The sequence below is a fragment of the Grus americana genome, chromosome 1 (genome assembly GCF_028858705.1).
Source record: "Grus americana isolate bGruAme1 chromosome 1, bGruAme1.mat, whole genome shotgun sequence".
In the NCBI taxonomy this organism is placed as follows: domain Eukaryota; kingdom Metazoa; phylum Chordata; class Aves; order Gruiformes; family Gruidae; genus Grus; species Grus americana.
The window spans coordinates 95,647,098-95,669,211 of NC_072852.1; the positions used below are offsets into that span (position 1 = coordinate 95,647,098).

Below are 22,114 nucleotides of genomic sequence, written 5' to 3' on the forward strand. Positions count from 1 at the left end.
TAAAAGTTTTACAGGCTTGCCTCAAAAGTGTGGCTGAATTGTGCCCACCTGCCTCAGATCTACCTTTCATAATTTCTCATGTTTTTCTGTTTCAGGCTTCTTGAGAGGATTGCAGCAGCTAGAGGAAAGTTTAGATTCCTCTTTCTGTGCTTTTAAAATTTTTCTCTGGTCATTTTTTGCAGCAGTCCTGTGCCAAGGTTTTATATTTGCAATGTGATACCTGAGAATTGAATCCAGCTATTGTTGTGGGTATTTAGGGGCCACTTGCAGTTCTGCCTCATAAAAAAGGGTCATCTCAGATTCCATGTCTGCCAAATTTCAGGCGCTAGGGAGAAAACTTGTTTAGGTTACAAGTAAACAGATTTTTTTTTAAGTAAATGCTAATCACCCCGCACTGCCTGTAGGAGCTGAAAGTCAAGTCCCGCTTTTTCTTGTTTGTGATCTCAGGCAGTAAAGATTCAAAGGTTGGAATTTAATCAACAGTCTTAGTGCTGATTTTGAGAACTGGGAAAGAAAAATAATTCTGCTTGTTAGCTATGCATCTGAGAGAGAGGTGGAAGACAGAAAACCGTTTTGTCCCAAAATTTGCAGGCATTATTTTCAGTGGACTGCTATGTAACGGGCTGGGGCTAGTGGAGCTGAGTGAGGCTGCTGGAGCTCTGTTTTCCGAGTTCAAGAACCCCAGAAGATGGGCGAGAGAGCCTCTGTGGGGAGAAGGGGGCCTGCTCTCGCTGCGCTTGTTTCCTCAGTGCTTGGCTCAGGCTGTGGCTTTGAGGCTGCTGGCCTCACGGCCTTCAGAGTTCAAATGTAAGGGGAGTGCCGAGAGAGGGGTCAAAAAGGAGAGTGTTTCAAAACAAGGATCCTCCAGGCTGAGATACTGCTCACAGAGCCTGGTTATGGATAGGACTTTCTTCCTGTTCCTTATTTAGCTGAAATTCTGAACCTGGAGTGAAAATGGACTTTCTTGCTGAGGTCTGTGGTGTGCAGATACCAAAGAAGCCCCATTGGGTTTTGAAGTTGTCTGCTCTTTTTCTTTAAATGCTGTGAAGAACAGAAATTGTCCTCAGCAAAGATGAGAAATTAAGCCTTCCTGAAGGAACCTTGGAGCTCATCCATTTTTCATTTGTTTGTGCTTTTATCATTCATTGCTTAGGTGACTCTCGCATAGAGATGGTGCTGCATAAATAAGATGATAAATAATCAGGCAGGACTTTTGTTTCTGCAGTTTGTGGGTTTGTTTTAGAGTGTAGGTATGCAATAGTCAGCAGGGATGAAAAAAACCCTCACATTTGGTAGACTGAAAATTCTGTGACGTTTTATACCAAAAGCAAGATGTGCTCTAGAGAGTATGTAATAAGGTCAGATCCTGCTGTCCTTCAGAGAGTTGCCTGGAGAAAAAAGCTTTAGTTCTGCATTGCAGTAAAGCATAGCTTTTAGAAAGCTTCTTGGGGGATGGAGCCATAGCAGTCTGGCTGTCTTCAGATGGGAAATGCACAATTTTGATTCAGGGGGCTTTTGCTGTAAGTGCGTACTGAGAACTCAGTAGAAGCTAAGCAAATATTGCAGCTTTTTCACATACACTGTGAATTTCAATTCAGTATCAAAACAGTGATTTGATCAAAGAGGAGGCTCCTGCAGAGAAGCTGCTTTTGAACTATAAATGTCTTTGTATGCCTCTTCTGCCAGAATGACTTTTGCCAGTGGTGTTCTGTGGCAAACTCTTGTCCTCTGCAGGTCTTTTGCTGTCTGCTCAGGGGCAATGCGTGGAAGGGTACCAGAGCAGAAGCGGGCAGTGGGGCTGTCAGCATTTGGCTCCTGTTGCCATGGGTCCATCTTTGATTCAAGATGGTCTCTGTTACTGTAGTATCTACGTACCTCTTGAGCTTTACTCTGTTTTGTGCGCGACATCCCTCTGAGCACTGTTGGCTGTAGGTACTTTATGTGATTTGAGTCAGAAAGAGGCCAAGTGCTTTGCCCGTATGGAAACTCTGTGACAAAGAGGTCATTATATTTAAGGCCCCACTAGCTGGATGACCTAACCTTCAAACCATTGCTCCTCTCTTGCTCAGACAACCAGAAGCTTTTACTGAAGGAATGCAAATATTTTTTTTTGTTTAAACTTATTCCTATATAGGAATAATATTTACCTTTCTAAATTAATGAGCTAGATGTGTAACATCTAACGGAACATTAGATCTGTTTGCACCTGGTTTTGGATTAATTTCTGAACAAATAATGTTATTTTAATTCCAGAATGGACTAATTTGGCAACACTACTTCCTTGTAAACTAGGGGCCAGAAAAGGTTCAGTCTGGAAAGGTTGTTTGTCCTCCTGTATTAGCACAAAGGTTGTTTTTGTGCTGTATGGTCTCATTTTCCTTACTGTCAAATGAGAATTTTGCAAGTGGTAATGGTACCTTAACAGGTAAAGTAATATCCTGCTTTTTAAAAGGCTTGAAGTGAGTTATAAAATTAACTGAGCTGCTTTATATAACATCCTGCAATTTGTTACAATCTGACTGTTTGTGCATTGGTCCAAATAAGCATAAAGACACACTATGCTATTTGCCTTTTGGTACTGTTCCCTCTACCTTAGTATACCCATTAAATGGATCATAACAGTCCTCATGCAGTAAATACCAAGGCATACTTCCTCTTGATCTTTGTGTGTTATGTTAGTGGAATTACGTATATGTACAAACCAGGAGAATTCCATGCCAAATCACTTCAACTCCTCTCTTGCCTCCAATACCTTTCTGCTCAAATTTACACCCAGTGAGTAACATTTATCACCACATTAGCTCAGGACTGAGTTTAGCCCGTTATTTCCTGGACTTGATTGTTTTGGCTTTAAAGCCGCCATTAAAGCTGTCTAAATTAAACTGCTTGTGCTCCTGTACCATGGGGGAAGAGCTAGTTCATTGTAATGGAGATTTCATTTCCTCTCTGTTGTGACAATGCAGTGAAACAATTCATTTCAGCAGGCTTAATGGTATAGTATTGACTGAAGTTGTTCTGCAATTTTTAATAGCCCTTAATCTTTAAGCAGATGTAATAAATGAGTTGTTATATAAAGGAGTAATGTCTGTGTTTAGCACAATGCCGTATGTCTTTTTGTAAAAACCAAAATAGCCCCCCAATCATCTACTGCCAAAGAAGAATTTATAGAAAAGCTATGTTACAGCTCTAAAGCAAAGCAAACTGTTGCTTTTGCCTATACCCTAACCTGATGCTTTTCTCTTCAACTACATAAAAATCTTCAGAACTTTTGAATAAAAGGTCAAATTCATCCAAGAAGTTTTTTTGCTGTTCAAAAACTGATCAGTTGTAACAACTGATGTTTTCTGGATTTTTTGTATCGTCGTACTGTACAAAATGAAAGATTGCGAGATGCTTTGTAGTATCGATCATTGTCTTTCAAGAGCCAACTGATTTTCCATTAAAGCTGAATTTGATAGTTCTTAAAAAACCCCCAACTTTAAAGATACCATAATAAATTGCCCTGATATGCTGCTGATTGTACTTCAACGTCTGCACAGCCTGAGACTGCAGTCTTGTACAATATGGGCTTCAGACAAACACACCCGACTTCCATGCTGGAGTGGGCTGGAAGGCAGAGCCCGGCCTCCTGAGTTTCTCAAAATCACTGGAAATTTCTGTTCCAGAAGGGGGCTGTTTAATCACATTCCAAATATTTAACTATTTGCTGTTTTTCACACCACCATTGTGGTGCTTCAGTTTGTGAATACGCTGCTGAATGATTTGCTGAGGAATTTTGGAATAATGGTTTTGTTGCATGGTAGACTACGTTACCGTATTAGTTCTTGTTTTCTCTTTAGTGAAGTTAGTCAAATCTGTTCCTCAGAATAATGCAATTCTGACCTTTATATTCCAATATTTTGCTGTGACTGTGGTCTAAAAGTTGATTTGATCAGAGGTTACAACACTAGACTAACTGCTACAATAATTATATGGAGATTAGTGGAAACGCATCTTCTTACAATGTCTTTCCCTGTATTTTTCTTGCAGCTGAACGAGATATCAATGTTTTCTGTGGAGTGCAGACAATTACTATGAAGATAAATTTTTGCACAGTTCTTTTCTCTGGTTATTCTGAGACAGATCTGGCACTGAATGGGAAACATGGGGATGCCCACTGCAGGGGTTTCATCAATAACAACACCTTTCCAGCAGTGGTCATTTTCATCATCAATCTGAGTACTTTGGAATCCTGTGGAAACACTTTAGTGGTAAGACAAGGTCAAAGTGAAATTGTAGCGTGGTTGTTTATGCATAGGATCAAGTGAATGGCCTTGACAGCATTGTGTCTTTTACAGATAATGTTTACATCATCTTGCGTGCATCAAAGAAAACCAGATGAAGTCAGTAATTTACAATCTTAATTACTAATGAGAAAATGTGGTGGTACACATATTTGTCCTCTGATTAGAAAGTATATTTTTCATTTTAATTTTTTTTTTTTCAGTGGAAAAATGAGATTTTTCTATGCCATTTTTAAAACTCTTGCTGAATATGCTTTAAATTTTGCTCAAACTTTTCAAATACCCACTTGGAAAATGAAAGTACAATATTTTTAAAAGTGGGTTAGATGAGGATTATAGTCTGGGTACCTACTTCTGTGCTCTCATATGAGGGAGGCTTGCTGACAGATTGATTCATCTTATATGTTCCGTGATAAGGCAGTGACTGAATATCCCGGGGAGATAGTCTGGCTAGAGGGCCCAACCCACAGTAAACACCCCTGCTAGCAGTGCCTGGAGGTCTTGTACCTCCTTGGAAGATCTCAGCTCAATATGGAACTGCCTGGCAACAAACTGAAATTTTCAAGGAAATTTTGAATGTTTGACATGCACACAAAAGGCTGTTTAATCTATGCACTCAATTAATGACAGAAGAGTCAAGATGTGGGACTGAAGCTCAGGTTTGTCTGTTCAGCTCTGATCTCTTAGTGCACAGCCAGTCTGTGCTATGGTGATTTGCCTGGTGGTGGGGCTTCAGTGTCTACATTTTATGTTGCTGTTTCATGCATGGATAACGCACATATTTGTAGAGCTAATGACTAAATCTAATCTTTAGCAGTGGGTGAAATTTTGGAACTGGATTCTCATCCAGAAGCTGACTTTGAAGTCTGTTTTATACCAGTATAATTTCATTTTCTTTAATGAAGCTGTCTCACTCTGACTGGTGGGAGGGACGTGATGTCAGATCTCAAACCTTCTAAACCAAGGGAGAGGAGAGTTGTACAGTTTGTGTGTATATCACACACTGTGCAAGCAGCGATGACTTGTATCAAAGTATCTATGAATAACTTACAAAAACAAGTGTAAAAATGTATTATTTTAAAGGCTTATATTCTATCTGGAATTCATACTTGCACTTGATGGTACCTGCCAGTTTTTATAACAAACCCCATTTTCTGTTGCTAATAATTTTGCGAAACTAGGCTGAAATGTTTGATGTGCTCTGTGACCTGTTTGCCTCAGTCTGAGTTTTCTTTTAAAATTTCCACAAAAAACAGTTCAGCAAGTTCAAGATTCTCTTTTCCCATTTCCCTGAAAAGCTGTAGCACCTCCATGACTTGTAGTAGAAGAATTTGCCAGAAAGCAACTTTTTCCTGTTCCTGTGGAGTCAGTCACATTGTAAACTCCCTGAACCTGCTATTTGATTATAATTGTAAGAGGTTGATGTTTTTTTAAAAAAACCAACAAAACAACCAAACAAAAACTGGTCTGCTAAGTCCAAATAATTGGAGTTCCCCATGAAACCCCCCACAAAGTTGTACAGGATACAAAGACAAAGTAGCAGCTGCTAAAAATATAATCAAAAATTCCCCTTGTCTTCTCTCAGCTATGCATGCTGTGCCACAAACAAAGACGATAAAGGAGCGGGGAGCATTTCTTATGTTCCCCACACTGGAGTAGTACAATCCCACGCATTTTTTGGCTGTGTTTCACAATAAAGACTTTCAAACTCATTTTCAATTAAAGACAACAGTTCAGGCAGAACTCAGGTAAAAGCTGGGTCTGTCCGTACTATGGCAGACACAACTTTTTGGTTTTTGGGGGTGGGGTGGTGAGGAAGCTAAACAGAACTATAGCTTGCTATACTACCTTAGTGCTCTAGCCTGTGTTTTAGGCAAGAAATAGATCCTAGGAAATTTGATTTTCATAATCTTCCTTCCATTTAGCAAATTATTAGGTATACTACTGGCAAAGTGTATGGCCGCATCTGTCTTCTAGCTGTTTTTTCTGTAGCCAAAGGAATCAAAATACCTGCCGTATATCCTGTGCTACTTAATGCAAAATGTTATGACTCATGCACACCTCAGGATGACTCTTCCATAATGAAATGTCTTTTTAAGAAGCTGTGTATTCTAAAGTTATTGAGAGCATCTGTTTTGCTAATGCAGTTATACAAAAGAAACGCTACAGTGGAAGTCCAGTGCCATGTTAATTGGCCTTACTGTGTAAGTGCCTACTGAGAAAGTAATTTGTGACCTTTATCTGCTGTTTTCAAACCACCCCCTTATTCAGATCAGTAGTTACAGATGGAGCGGGGCTGGGCTGCTACTGGGAGGAAAGGGTGTCCTTCAGCGTTCTGAAGAGCTGCGTGTTATTGCTGGCTCTGCACCCTCTGTGAGGCTGAGCAGCACCGGGTAGCGTGTGTCCAGGGACTGAAGTAAGGTTGCATTGGCGTTAAGGTTGTATTGCTCTTCAGCTCTTGCATTTCTGACAGCATTTCTTTGCACGTAGTTTATGATTTAGATTGAGATGTATAATGTAGACAGAAACACAGACTCAAAGTTCAGTTCTTTGGTTTGTATAGAATCACAGAACGGTTTGGGTTGGAAGGGACCTCAAAGATCATCTAGTTCCAACCCCCCTGCCATGGGCAGGGACACCCTCCACTAGACCACATTGCCCAAAGCCCCATCCAGCCTGGCCTTGAACACTTCCAAGGATGGGGCATCCACAACTTCTCTGGGCAACCTGTTCCAGTGCCTCACCACCCTCACAGTAAAGAATTTCTTTCTAACATCTAATCTAAATCGACCCTCCTTCAGCTTAAACCCATTACCCCTTATCGGTCAATCTTATCTGCTTATAAAGTATGTTGGTTTTCATGTGTCAAAAAGAAAGCTCAAAAGTGACAAAGTATTGTTTCTATGAATGAAATTACTTGTGTATTGACTTTATTACTGCATATGGAAGATCATTTTAAGCTAATATTTTTTAACTATAGCAGAAAAGTTCCTTCAACTTTTCCCAGTAAGTCACGTGAATTCACTGGGAATGCTCCAAAAACAAGTACCTACCAAGAAAAATGCTTCCAGGATTTATCAGTTTTTTTCAAATGTTGCTAAAGTTTGTATTTTAAGAACAGGGATGTCACATGTGAACTGTATATGCATGATTTCAGAGAGGTGAAAAACAGAACACAGGGAACAAGTTATTAAACTAAATAAATTTTTGAAGGATTTCCTGAAGATATCTCTGGGTAAGTGATGGGCTAAAGCATCAGTGTCCTTGGATATCTTTTGTTCCACAGTTAACTTTCTGATTAATAGTTGTTTTCTGTCTCCCTCAATAGGTATCCTCAGCTCGAGGTATCAATGCTTATGGAAATACCTCAGTGGTACAGATAGGTAATGTTTCAGGCTATATTGATACACCGGACCCACCAACGATTATCAGCTATTTGCCTGGGCTTCTGTACAAATTTAGCTGTAGCTATCCACTGGAGTACTTGGTTAACAATACCCAGCTTGCTTCGTAAGTGTGCTTTTCATTTCGATGTGTTTCATACCCTTATCTATGTAAGCCCATATATATGTGTATATATGCATACACACCTAAATATATGCATAACATAGTAGTATTGTCAAGATAGCAATTTTTAGCTGTACAAGAGTAAAGGGAAACGAAGAAGCACTGAAAGGAGAGGTGATGCAAAGGAAAAGAAAATTCTGTAGCATCATTATATGAGATAACAGTTTATGAAGAGGGCCTTAGATAATGTAAAACTTCCCTTAAAATTCAGATGTTCTGATGACAAAACAGTAGCAGCAAAAAAAAAAAAGGTAATTCTCATGAAATAGTTTGTAAGCATGTGAATATAGAGTGTGAGAGAAAATACTTCAATGAGTAAACCTTGTACATCATGAAAAGTGGGTTCCTTTTTGTCACTTTGCCTCTCTGCTAATTATTTTTCTGATTCATGTTTTCAACAGTGTCCTTTACTTTCTGCATAGTTAAGGTTCTGTCAGTGTTTCCACTATAAATTCCTATTTCTGAAGTTTATAACCCAAATGCATAAATTAACTCCTTGTGACATGACTCGAGTGTTTTTTTTTGTTTTGTTTTATTTTTTTTTTATTGATAAAAACCACTGAAGTATGTAAACACAAAAATAAGATACCTATCTTCATGATGTTTTTTGGTTTCTGGTTCTGTTGTAGGTCATCAGCTGCTATTTCTGTAAGAGAGAATAATGGTACATTTATCAGCACTTTGAATTTGTTGCTTTACAATGTGAGTATAAAACACAGTAGTATGAGCTGGACTAAATCCACCTCTGCACTATGTGGGTGCAAACTGGATTAGCAGAGCAAAGTATAGATTCCTCTTCATTGTTTGCTATTCCCTTCTCACTCCTCCTATGAAGAACCAGGCCTTTCATCTGAGCCTCTTTCATCTCTGACTTCCCTTGTCCTTTTCATTCGCATGTACCTGTTGTCTTGTATTTATATGGCTGGCCTTTGAGGACACACAGAGTCTTTTTGTCCTGTATTTATACAGTTCCTCAATTTACAGCTCTGGCTTTCAGGTTTTAGTGCCACAAGAATAATCAATTGTAGTAATAATAATAATCATACTCCAGAGTGCATACTTGTGTTTGCATTTATTACATGTGCGTATGTGTGCGTGCACATATTTCTCTCTATATGTGTGGGTATGTGTATAGGTACATTGTACTGAAACAGAGTACTCTGTAGAATTCTGTAAAAATATTCTAGACCCGTTCACTTAGCAAAAAACTGTGGCACTTTTTCTGGGGTATTTTTATGTTCAAGTCTCATCAGAGTGTTTTAATCATCTGTAATTGTAGTCAGGGATGTGGGATTCGTTCCAAATCTATATCCCACTGTACTTGCTGTCTCATTGTGTGGACTTTCAAGATGTTAAGGGTTTCAACTCACACTTCTTCCATATGCTTTAGATAATTTAACTTGAATATGCATTATTGTATAAGCTTTTACTATGTAAATACGGATGGTGACAGTAAAATGTGAAAAATGCACGGACCTCTACTTAACAACATTAATCCTTGAAATGATATTTTCATGTTGATTAAAATTTTTATTCATACATTTTAAATACCTGATTTAAATATCAATTTTTCAATCTATCGAGCAACATTTTTGTAAATTATGAATATGATTTTTTTGCATTATTATTCATGCCATCATGACGCTGAATTATAATTCATGCGACTGATTTAAAAGTCAATGCTTTATGCTTTGAACATAATGAGCTATAAATATTGTAACAGGACATTTTCCAAAGGCATGCTTAAAAAAAAAAAAAAATCGTGTTTGTTTGACAGAGCAGAGCTTCAAATAACAACCTATAATCTGTTAAAATGAAGATTCTACTTCTCTCACTTTTGAAGAAACCTGTGACCAGTAAGATAGGGCAGGGTGAGGGTAGCCAGAGTTCTTAGGACAAGCATTGACCACCACGTTTGCTGCCTTTCAGGGCCCAGTTCTGCACACAGTCAGGTATAAATGCTGTTGGTGCTTGTACTGAGCACACTTTTTCCTCAAATATCACATGCCAAGCTGGACTTTCATCCTCCCTCCTCCACTGAGTTTAGAAGTCAACCATGAACAGTGGTGTCTTATCCTTCTGATTTCAGTCGTATTACCCTAGTGAGTAGCGCTAGCGTGAACAGTACTGCTAAGGCTGCAGGTTCCGGTGCTGGGTGTGCTCTTCTGCTTCACGTCCTAGGGCTGGGTGTACACACAGAGAGCTTGTGCGTTGCCTGCCAGGTGGGGAGTGCCTCTTGGGACACCCGTGGTCCTGTGAGCTCTGATCCTCTGGGCTCACTTGGTGCCTGTTCGAGAGTCCTGGCTTTGGGAGGGGCCTCGGCGCTCCTGCGCACCCATGGTATTGGCGAGGAGTTCTGTACAGGTGTGGCTCTTGGCTGCGAGCAGCCGTACTTTCAAACTTGAGCTGTAGTGTTACTTCCTAACGTTGACTCTTCATCTTCTCAGCTCGCTTCTATCTTCCCTCACACGGTGATGTTTACATTTACTTTGTGGTGTTAGTGTTAGGAAAGACAAGAGGAGCCATTATGATACACTCAGAGTTTAATAGCAAAACGTTTCATGGGCTTTCACAGAGCCTAAGTGGCTATGTGCTGTTAGGCCTTCCTGTAAATATCTGTCTAAACGCATAAAAACTACTCTTTAAGAAGAAAAAAAGCACAACTATGAAATGTAATAGTGAGGGACTTGCTGTAGACTTTCAAATCGCTTTACAAAATGTGACAGAGCTATGTATTGGAGAAATGTATAATTAATTTTAAGGATGGCAAACTTACCTGATCTCACTTGAATGGATCTGCAATGACTTGCTCTGTGTGTGTCGCAGAGCTGGTCGGTGTGTGCACGTGTACCTCCCAAGGCCTCCGATGCTGCGGAGATTGAATATTGGGCATGCTGTGAATTTTGGCATTGTTCCCTCTGAAAAAATACTTATGTGCTTAATCTTTCTTGTTGCTGTCAGCTGCTGCTCTTGGTCTTGCCTGCCACACTGAACCTGGTCAAAATTCTGTTTAACAAAATTTTTCTTATGTATTGAGTGTTTTGACCTCTCACAAGAGGTCTCAACATGCCGAGTCCCTGTGCTTTCTGGATTAACAACCTATTTGACATAGGTGCCGTTACCAGTAAGTGCGTTTTGATATGCTGAATTAACATCTGTCACTCAGATCTGTTTCGTGGCATTGTTGCTAAAGTGACATTAATGGTTCAGCCTTTGAACAAGAAACCAATAAAATAGCTGTATCTATGTAGTAGCATATGGGGAATTCCCAACTTTTGTGGAGTAGGGGTGCATTTTGTAGGAATGCATTTCAGCACAGGACCTTACAGCCTAGCAGGCAGATTGCGGCTGCCCATGTTGGACGTTAGGGTACTGGGTTCTTTTCCAAGGAGCTAAAATGCTTTCTTGAAACAGCATTTTTAAAATATTAGAATTTAAATGAAAGTGTTTGTTACTTGAAGCCTTCAACAAGCCAACTTCTATAGAAACTACATTTTGGATAATAGAATGTGTCTGTTTTCCCAGACTACAGCTTAAGATATGTAAAACTTGCTGGCATTGCTATCTCCACTAAATGAAATACCCTTAACAACCTTTCCTTGGAAAGGATGCGCTGTGACAACCCAGTTAAGCTCCTCCTCTAGGAAACCACAGTAACTGCTGTGTTTGCTTGGAGGCGCTGGGAGACATGCCGAGGTGTCAGTGAATGATACCTTTTCTTTAACTGATCCAGCCATTTCATAAAATCATAAATAGATTCCCCAAAATAGTTGCACAGGATAAGGCCAGTCAAGTGTTATTGATCTTTACAGACAAACTTGTAGGAAAATGCTCTGGCACTGCTTTTTGCTTCTTGCCTTATAGAGGACAAAGTCAATGACTGTCCTACATAAAGGTCAGAAAAATTAGATGGGAGGTCAGTCTGTGAATGCAGATGAGTTGTTACAGTGGGATTTCTGGTACACTGAGGCAATGTTTGTTTTTCAGGATTCAACCTACAGCCAGCAGCTCCTTATTCCAAGTACAGGTTTACCTTTGAAAACCAAAATATATGCAGCTGTAAGAGCAACCAACCTTGATGGCAGGTACCATAAAGGATGTTATTTCTTGTCTTGCTATTCAGCTCTTGGTGTTGCAAATTTTTCTGATTTAGAAGCAACTGTCTTTCCTTTTTCTTTTGTATGTGAAAATACTGGTTGGTGTTTGATAATCACTGCCCTCAGCTGGAGGGTATCAGGTCCTTGATGGGGAATGCATATCTTGCTGCTGTCCTCATTATGAAAGTTTTCCTGAATTATACTTTAAATTCTATATTGCTGTTATTTAAGAAGGGGCCACTGTGAGATCAAGTGAGGAACTCCTGGGCTTTTAGAAGTAGGATGTTTTTGATTTCTAGTACTATGTGGCCATGACTTCTAAGAAGGAGGTACACAGCACGTGTGTTGGTATGGTGGTTGGCTTGCATGAAACCAAATGATTTGTTTTATACAATTCTGCCGCTGTGGTGTGCTGTTTAGTTCTGTAAGTTGTGGGAAGAAGCAGGCGATATATTGGGAATGCAGGATGACTTGTACATGACCTGCTAAATACAGTAACTCAGCTTCAATGTAACAGCCTGCATTATCAGTTTGTACACTTGCCTGTACTGTCTTTTATCTCACTCACTCTCCACCCCTACTCGAACGTTGCCAGTTCCCCTCATCTATCACTTTGCTCCCTGTGCAGGTGGAATGTTTTGATGGACTACTGTTACACCACACCATCTGGCAATCCTAGTGATGATCTTCGATATGATCTTTTTTTCAGGTAGGTCCTGTGCAAACCCAGTGTTTTGTGGGTCCTTCCTTCAAAAAACAGTTATAAATCTCTCCAGTAGTGGTGTTCTAAACTGCCTGGAAAGTCTAAGCAATATTAGCAGGGAGGACTGAGGGCTGGGCTTACAGATAACGTGTCAGGACTTATCTTGTTTGTGAACATAAACATAGAAGCAAGTGCAAAGTCTAAGAATTATGAAGGTAGAGAAGCATATATCTAGAACGACTCTACCAGAGATACCATGAACACCCAAAATGAATGGCTAAACTGGCCTTTGTTTTACCAAAGGTAGCCTTGTGGTGAATGACAGTGATATAAAATATCGTAGATTCCAGTTCAGGAAAGCAGTTAAGCAAATGATTAAAGATAAATAGATGCTCCTGCTGCTGCTCCCAGTAATAACATTTATTTGAATCGGAACTTTGAAAATCATCTTGGCAGTATCTGAGATTAAATTTTATTGGTGCCAGTTGCTGGAGAGATGCTGTCTTCATTTGGAGTTACCTGTCTATACTGGTTAGCATACCTGATTACTTTTTGCTTCAGATCTCAAGCTTCTTTGGGCACTAGAATTAAATGATACCTTGGTTATAGCTGTGATGATGCAAAACAAAACATCATGTTTTTATAGGAATGCATTTCAGCACAGGACCGTACAGCCTAGCAAGGCAGATTGCAGCTGCCCATGTTAGACATTAGGGTACTGTGCTAAAGCGCTGAACTTGCTGCTCAAGTTATTCTCAGCTAACAGCTTCAAAATGCTAATCATACAGCTGCTCATCCTAGTTTTCATCTTCTCTACAAAAACTAGCTGTGACAAGGACCCGCAGACAACTATAATTGAAAATGGCAAGAGCCAAATGGGCCGGTTTTCTTTTGAGGTGTTTCGCTTTGTGAAGCACAAGAACCAGAAGATGTCTACGGTCTTCCTTCACTGCGTGACAAAGCTGTGCAGAGCAGATGACTGTCCCTTTCTTGTGCCAGTAAGTTTCAGTGGACAGAAGTTGCTGTTAATTATCTGGATAGAAAATAGGCACGCTGGAGTTATTCTGCATCCAAATGCTATGGAAGTTTGGATGGCACTGAATGAAGGTGACTTGTAGAGTCCAAAGTGAGAATGTTTTTGTGTCTGAAGGAATGTAAAACTGATAAAGAATAGCACAACGAATATTGTCATCCGGAGACCGAATAATACTAGAGCTGTGCAAAACACAGGTTGTTGAAAATGTAAGAAATTACTTCTTTGCCTTTTGGTCCTTAATTAATTTTTAAAAGTAACAACTCTGAGACAGCTTCAGAGCTAATATTCTTAGTATAGCATCTAAGAAACAAAGTACCCATAATCACAGTGGATGAACATAAATATCTTAGAATGGAATTTATGGAAAACTTAAAGCTATAATAAGTGCAGTTATTGACAAGGAAAATTTGAAAGAGTTTCTGACAGTAAAAAACCCCAACTTACTACATGCCCTATAGTTTATTACTATCTCCCTTATAATTGGGAAACTGCTGTTTTGAAGTTCATGAAGTTGTGTCAATTAAAAAATTATTTAATTTTAGGAGCATCAGGAACAACTATATTTTGGAAATTGAAACAAATAAACATATAAACTCAGAATATTCTGTGTTGATGTCTTCAGAATGCAGTATTGTTTCCTATTGAATGACTTTCCACTTAGACTTTTAAAATGCTATCAGTTCAGTATACTTCTGACATTTTGTACGTTGTTTTATATGTTTTTGTTACACTTTTAAATAATTCATTGTTTCTATTGAGAATTTATGTTCTGAGGCTTTTGAAGTTCTTTCACAAGAAGATGAAATTAAAGAAATGCTCTTGGTTGAAGCATACTTGAGTACCCAAGATTAAGGTAGATGATAAGTTAGAGATGTTAAAGGTGGATTCCAGATGAGAGTGCTGGGGATTGTTTTAACGTGGGTCATTGCTATTTAGAACTCCATGGAAAATGTACAAACTGAACTTGAGAAGCTTGCTAGAATAGGGGTTGTAGCATGTTGTCTATCCCTAGTCAAGCAAAACACATTTGTTGGGGAAAACTGTCTGTAAACAAAGCTCTGGGAAATTAACTACTGAAAATTTAATATACTATAAGATGGATCTTGTACACAACAGCAATGTAGTTCTGTAAACGAAATGAGGCAAAATACAACAGGAAGCCAGGCGTTTATAAGATACACTTCTAGGGAATATTGCAGCTGTTTTTATTGCAAAGTAATTTAATGCATACTAAGAAATAAAATCAAAGTTGTAGTATTGCTTATAAAAGAGTTTACATTAAAGCAGAAAGCACAGAAGGGCAATAATTCTGTTCTACTCTGAAACTGTGATTGTTTTGATTAACCACTCAGATTTGCAGTAACAGAGAAAGAAGAGACGCTGGTGGGCGGACAACTTGGAGCCCTCAGAGCACATCTGGCAATGCTGTAATCTCTGCTGGCCCCATCATTACAAGAAGTGGTAGGAATGAGCAAACTTTTTCTATGGACTGCTGGAATTTCAGATACATGGGGAAATGTTTTGCAGTTTAATATAAATTTGCAGTGACTTAGAGAAAGGGTGAATTCTCCATGAGTTTTATGGGTATTTTTTCCCCTACTGTTGGAGTCTTTGGTAGAAATTTTGAGCTAATATTTCTGTTTGGCTCACGTGCTTCCTCCCTACCCCAGTAAAATCACTGTGGGATACTGTTATGTATATAAGGCCATTATAAAAGCCCACAGTCAGTGGGTTGACTTCTTTTTTTTCTTTGTCAGATTTCACTGATGATAATGGGATTTAAGGTATGGAGTTCAGTGTTGCAGTTTAATTTGGACAGCTAATGAATATTCACTGTCACTTTCTATTCACCATCTCTTCCAGCTTCACCTGTGGGTTTTTGTCTAAGTGTTGCATAAAATTAATACACGCTATGCTTAGCCTTCAGCTATAAGAAGGAAATAGGACAAACACATTGCAAATTCTAAACAGAGCGGGCCCAAATCTACTCTTTTAAATCTAGGGTGTAATTCCATGATTTTCATTTTTATTGCCAAAGTTAAAAAAAAGAAAGGTATCTCCAAATGCAGCCTGCAGTGTCTGAAAGGAATTAGTGACTGCTGTTGACAAAATAATATTAACAAAACATTTGAAAAATGTTTAAGAAACCCCATTTACATATACTTATAAGTAGTTGCAGTTAAGCAACCAATTTCAGCAGTCTTAGATTTAGGAAGATGAGAGCAGGACTGAATCCTGTCTAGGAAAAATAATTGAAACACTTGAGAATAAAAGCCTTCTTCATGTGCAAAGTGGTTGTACCCACATATACAAAGAGAACAACTGACCCTCCAGAATAGGGGAGCCATCTAGCAAGATACCATTTTTAGAACAAATACTCTGTTATAAGCAACATTTCCACAATGAAAATGAGTATTTTTGTTCTGCATTATACATAGCAGCAACTCAGTTGGGACTATCTGATTAGTGAAGAAAAAGTGAAAAGAACTACTTCAAAGTTGCATGCATGACTACTTACGGTAAATGAGGGAAATTAGACAAACATGTATGCTAGAGAAGTGCTGCCTTAGGCAAGGAATGGAAACTACGTAAAGCTTGTTATATGAGCAACCACTACTAGGTAATACAGCTTATGATTCACATGCTGTGAATGCTATTTTTACAATTAAAAACCCCAAACTCATCAATTATCTTTAAATACTGCATAACTTCAAGCAAACAAAGATCTGTCCACCAGTGTTTAATAATCCTAAAGAAAGGATAAATGATTTAATAATTTCTTGACAACTGTGAGGTGGTTTTTTTTTTAAATGAAAACATGAATAAGACTGGAAAAGGAAAATAATAATTTTTTAGGTGTCTTCTACTTGAGATATGTGGCTAAAGCTTTTTACATTAGACATATTTCTGCATCTCCATAGTATGCTTTAGAAGCATCCCACTCTTGCTGACAGAAGGATGGTTTGATGGGAAGTACTCTCAAAACAATGGGATTCAGTTCTGAACTCTGCCATGAATTTCCTGAGTGGTGTTGGGCAAGTCACTTAATCTGACTTGCACTTCACTTTTCCTTCTGGAGCAGAAAGAGAGAACTAGTATTTCCTCCTGCTGTCCCTTCCCATTGTGAAGAATGCAAAGTTCACGAATACTCTACTCAAGGAAAGAAAAGAGGGAAGGTCATGAGAGAACTTGAACAGAACTATCTGGTTTTGGATGAGGAGTGCTGGGGTGCAGTGCTGGCTTACTCTGGTGTGATGCTGCATGGAGGCGCTTTATACTGTTTTTAAAGCCAACTGTGGTCCAGCTTTAGTACAGATACATTTGTACAGAGCCCATCAAACTGGCCGCACCTGACTCACCGTAGTACGTACCCCAGTTCTAGGTCTGTGGTTGCACGGATGTGCAACCTCTCACTTCCCTCATTTAGGCTGGTGCTGTATCTGTCCCGGGGCTAGTCCTGTGCACATCGGTGTTTGCAGAGGCACCTTGAGTTAGCCAGGCCTCCCCATTACTCTAGTCACCAGTTGCGCTGGTGACAGAGCTGTTTGTGCAGTTACCTTGATAGGGCCTGAATAGTGCTACTGCAAATGAGTAATGGCCCTTCTCCTTCTATTCTTTTCAGAGAAACTTTATTCTTGTTTGTTAATCTAAAATAAGTCATTACAGGAGACGTACACAGAAGAAAATGTTTTAGTCTCTGTGTATAGAAACAAAGCAGGTACCTACTTGTGAAGGTGAAATTGTGTAGCTTTTGATGGATGTCTCACTTAGACTTAGAGGACAGCTGCTCAAAACAAATGTATACGTGAGCTGTGCTTACAAGTTGCACAAAAAAACAAAAACAGTGACAAGAAATGTAGTTCTGAGATGGACAATGGTAAGTAAAGTACAAACTGAAGGCAAAATACAAATGTTTCCCTGACTATAATGCCACTGTGTAACTGTCAAGAGAAAAGTGGGCATGGGGAAGGGGCGTTTTGTAGTCATTTATGGTCACTGATGTATTTTTCCTTGAAAAATTCAGGTTAATTTTTTTCCTATACAGATCTTCTTGTAATGTGATTACCAGTGAAGGGACTTGCATATACTACCATACTTATGACTGTGTTTTTATTGAGGGACAGAATAGAACTGGTCACATTTTCAATTAAGAGGTTCATGCATTAAGGTGTGTATTTGGTTTTGAGGTTTTTTTGGCCACAGAATACCAAGTACCTTCAGATCGGTGTACTCGCATTAAAAATGAAGCAATGTCATGTAATTAATATTGTTGTCCTTATTGTACCAGAGATGTTAAAAGCTGCTATTCAATGTTGGAAGTATAGCAGCCGTGCTTTGAAAATAAAGCTAGGACTATTGGCTTTTGTGTTGCAAGGGATAGGGGAGGAGGAGGTAGGCAGAGGTGTTTGTAAAATATAATGCATCCCGGTTTTGTTTTATACAGATGAGACGCCAACCAACAATTCACAGCTTGGTAAGTTAATCAGAATTCCCAGAAACATAAAAGATGATTTGAGTGAAACAGAACTGAGGAGATGAACCATTTTGATTGAGCTCTATGCACTGAGTTGGAATGCTTTTTCTTTTTGACTTGTTTTTGTCATTTAAATGAGTCAATACTGACATGCTATAAAGAAAGCAATGGATGAATATGGAATGCTCAGTTTAATTTGTGCACCCAGCCCCACCAACATAGCAACTTCTAATTCCTATGATGGGATTGAAATGAAAATCTGCTGCTATGACATACGATACTGAGGGAACATTGCAACTGCTAGATGCAAAATCAGACTTAAGCAGTAAAATCTACTCATGCCATGCAGAGGTAGAGCAGCAAAATGTTTATGTTGGTGCAGTCCAGCTCAGTTCACAGCTCAAAGTCAGAAGAGCTCTGCTTCAGCTCCTGTTCTCCTGGCATTTCACCACACACAAGAGCCTCTGGAGAAGCTGGGATAGAACTTGTGGTCTGTCAGGGCAATGAAGGAAATAGGCTGCAGGGGAGATCAGGTCTCACAAGTTTTAGGTTGCTTCTCCTTTGGGCACTTGGAGGACTTGTTTCAGCCTGTCTGTTACTGTTTTCTGCTGGTAACAAGGAGTAGCTAATGACTAAGACCAGGAATTGGTCCATGAACAGCCTATTGAGCTACACTAAGCAGTAAATACATATGTTACCTCTTCTCTCTGAGAATTGATAAACATGTTAAGAAGCCTCCTGCGAAGGCATACAGACAAGCTTGGAGTAGCTCAGATAACTGGTACCAGATATGCCTGCTAAGAATTTATATACCCTTTGAATTGAGATGAGGATAATGATATCAGGGAAGAAATCCTTTTGTTAACTTGGTTAGGCCACAAATCCTTATACCTCTGCCTTGATAATTTTTGGACAGTCTTAAATAGCACAGGTCAAGGTTGGTCACTAGCATATGAGGGGTTAGGCCTTAGAAGTATCCTTACTGTCTTTATCCCCCAGCATGATGGGTATTGAAAGAACAAATAACTGTTTTCAAAGTATACTTAGATAAGCTTTATCCAAGTAGACAGGTGCTTGTTCTGAAATACAATTTTAGTCCTTTCATTGTCATCATTCTGTATATAGGATGTTGTAATGGAAAGGCAGAAGTGTTTGGCGCTGCTGAGAGATTCTAACCAGAACTTACCTGTGCATTTTTGTTCTTGCAGCTCATACAAACGGACCTCCTTTCCAGCTGAACTCAGTCACCAGCACACTGATTTCAGGCGTCGTCATCCTAGGAATCACAAGCATTTTCTTTTTTGTGTGTTCCCTAACTCTTCTGCACAGAAGGTGGCCCAACAGTTCAGTTTTGAGTGGCATCCGAAACCCAGTTTTCAACTGAAAGTGATGATTTACTTGCACTTTTTCTTTGGGGTTGCCTTTCTTGTCCATGAAACATGATTCCATTTAAAAAATAATATTAAGGCAACACTCCAGCTGTATGCAGCTTCCATTCCAGCTATTCTAGATTTGTAGATTTGCTAGATGATGTTATGTAGGTAAGCAGCAGTGATATTTGTAGCAATCCTAGAAAATTATGAGAATCTCAATTGTGTTTGTGATCAGACTGTATGATGTTATACCCATGGGTGTGCTGACAATAGAGTTTGTGTCTCCAGCTTCCCAGTAAGGTCTCAAAGCTGAAGATGCTGAAGGTGAGAACCTTTCCAAGTATGCCATTCTTATACGAAACCTGACACATTCAGAAACATTCATAAGTTCATAAATGCCTACTAATGTTAGGATCACTTCTATTTTGTCGTGGTGTTTTTCAGAAATTTGAAAAAAACAATTGTGTCTCAGGAGGAACTTGTTTTCATTTATCTTGGCTAAAAATAACCCCAGAGAGACTTAGAATAAGTGACTTTGGCTTATTATTCATTTGGAAATGTTTTCTTAGATATATCTTACATTGAATTGTGGTATCACGTGAAGCACATAATTTGGCTAGGTATCTTTGAGTCAACTAGTTTAGGGCAAACTGCAGCTGATCCCAGGGAACAATGCTGCAGTTCTTGGGGTGGAAAAAACTTTTTCCAACAAAATTATTGAGTGAGAATCAGAGAGCACTTTAAATCTAACCAATGTTCAGCAGAAAGTTAATTCTGCACAGAGTTGCCACGTCTGCAGCCTTCAGTCACATTCTAACCCCGGGAACTGCTCCAACGGGAAAAAGTATTCCTTTCCCCTGGCTCCTTGAACAGGCAAGCTAATACAAGAAAGCAATGCCCAAACTTTCCGCATACAAAATTATTTTTGGAACATAATTTGGCAGCTGAGTAAAGCTCTCATTAATATCCAAATTTGTAAGGGCCAGTTTTGCCCCATAAGTTTTGCAGTTCTCAGATAAGGCTTTCCTTTCTACGTGGAGAGTTGTAGATCAACGCTTATTTCTTTAGCAGATTTTCTGCATGGATTAGACTACTTCACTGCATGGATGAGGGGAAGAGGGCAACTAGAAGGGTAACAGGCCACAAGCAGTACTGTACTGTTTTTGACTCGAGTTAATCTGATAAACATCAGACTTATCTGAAGTGAGTGTGAGTGACCAGGTGCCCTCAAACAGGAGCACAGGGCAGTGGCATAGCTGTGTAGGCTAGACAAAAATGCTGGTACTACAGAGGCCACTGTAGACACAACATATATTAAGCTGAACTGGATAGACATTTGGGATTTTGGTCATACATACAGCAGTTAAATGTCATTTTTCATGTACTGCACATACTGGCCTAGAAACATCTCACTGATATTTATCACCATCCTCTGTTAACCATGTCTATGTTTTCATTGATGTGACACAACTGGCTAATAGCGATCGGGGCTCTTTGGCTTTCAAGACTAAAGACAAATACAGACTTGTTCTCAGTTTTCTCTGATCCTGCAAATGCTGTATAAAGGCCCGTCATTCGCAAAGTCCACTGTGCTGCAGTGTGGTATCCCTAACAACCAATACTGTGCCTGTTTTCCTCCGGTCTTAATACCTCAGAAACATTTTTGCACTTCAGGGGTTAGGTCTGATGACATGTAAAACGTGATCATTTAATAAAATTATTTGAAACTTTTCAGAACGGATGCTTTGTCTGAACTGTATTCCCAGCCCTGTCAAATTGTTACAGATCTGTATGTGCTTTCAATGACCTCATCCTACAAAGATGAAAACTGGACGTGTTTTTTTTAAGTCACTTTGGTAAGAGTTTTCAATGTATAGGATAAATTAATGTAAGTATAGCTTTACTGGCCTTTAAAGGATGGCAGTAAACTCTGGAGATTTATATCCCAGTCCAGGGATAAATAAATTCAGATAATCTATTTTAATTTACTCATAAAGACAACCACAGAAATTCCATTAATGTAACTACTACTTCATAACCAGCAGCTTTAGCTGGAAGTTTCCAGTGATAGAGAGTCGTTACCATCCTTAGTAAGTTGTTCCAACAGTTGTTGTCTTGAGTACTTTTAAAAGACGATTTCTAATGTGAATGTGCCCAGCTTAACTTGCCAGCCATTAGAAACTGTTGTGCTTTCTTTGCTAGACTGAGGGAGGGAGACCCTTTTTCTAACGCGAGTCTCACATAATTTGGTTAAGACCACAGGGGGGGAAAAAAAGTTAATGTTGCTGGGGGTAGGGGGGAAAAAAGTCCTTATATAATATCATACTTGTCCTATTTCAATTTCTCTGTATTTCTGGAAAGACAGTTTATTTCTTTTATGTAGAGAAAAGTAATTTACTATAATTAACAAAGACTTGACCAAACTTTTTGAAGGTTGGGTAGCCTATTTAAAAAAATGGAAGTTCTTATCCATTAATGTAATATGCATAAACGTTTTTCTTAGTTAAAATTTCTGGGGTGGTTTGTTTTTGTGAAGAACCAGATAAGATGATCTTCTCTGAGGAACTTTTCCTCATGAGAA

The 22,114-nt window shown here is 39.1% G+C and overlaps 1 protein-coding gene across 5 annotated transcripts in view; it reads left to right on the forward strand.

The window, feature by feature from the left end:
• The window catches only part of ZPLD1 (zona pellucida like domain containing 1), a 105,234-nt gene extending 84,004 nt beyond the window's left edge, over nt 1–21,230 (forward strand). For all 5 annotated transcript variants that reach the window (XM_054813602.1, XM_054813601.1, XM_054813599.1 and 2 more), the window contains 9 exons: nt 4,030–4,250; nt 7,612–7,793; nt 8,480–8,552; nt 11,838–11,935; nt 12,576–12,656; nt 13,477–13,648; nt 15,039–15,147; nt 18,131–18,160; nt 19,369–21,230. In XM_054813602.1, the coding sequence (XP_054669577.1) occupies nt 4,030–4,250; nt 7,612–7,793; nt 8,480–8,552; nt 11,838–11,935; nt 12,576–12,656; nt 13,477–13,648; nt 15,039–15,147; nt 18,131–18,160; nt 19,369–19,544 (1,142 nt within the window). In that variant the 3' untranslated portion in view covers nt 19,545–21,230. The remainder of the gene's footprint in view (nt 1–4,029; nt 4,251–7,611; nt 7,794–8,479; nt 8,553–11,837; nt 11,936–12,575; nt 12,657–13,476; nt 13,649–15,038; nt 15,148–18,130; nt 18,161–19,368) is intronic.
• The last annotated feature ends 884 nt before the right edge of the window (nt 21,231–22,114 follow it).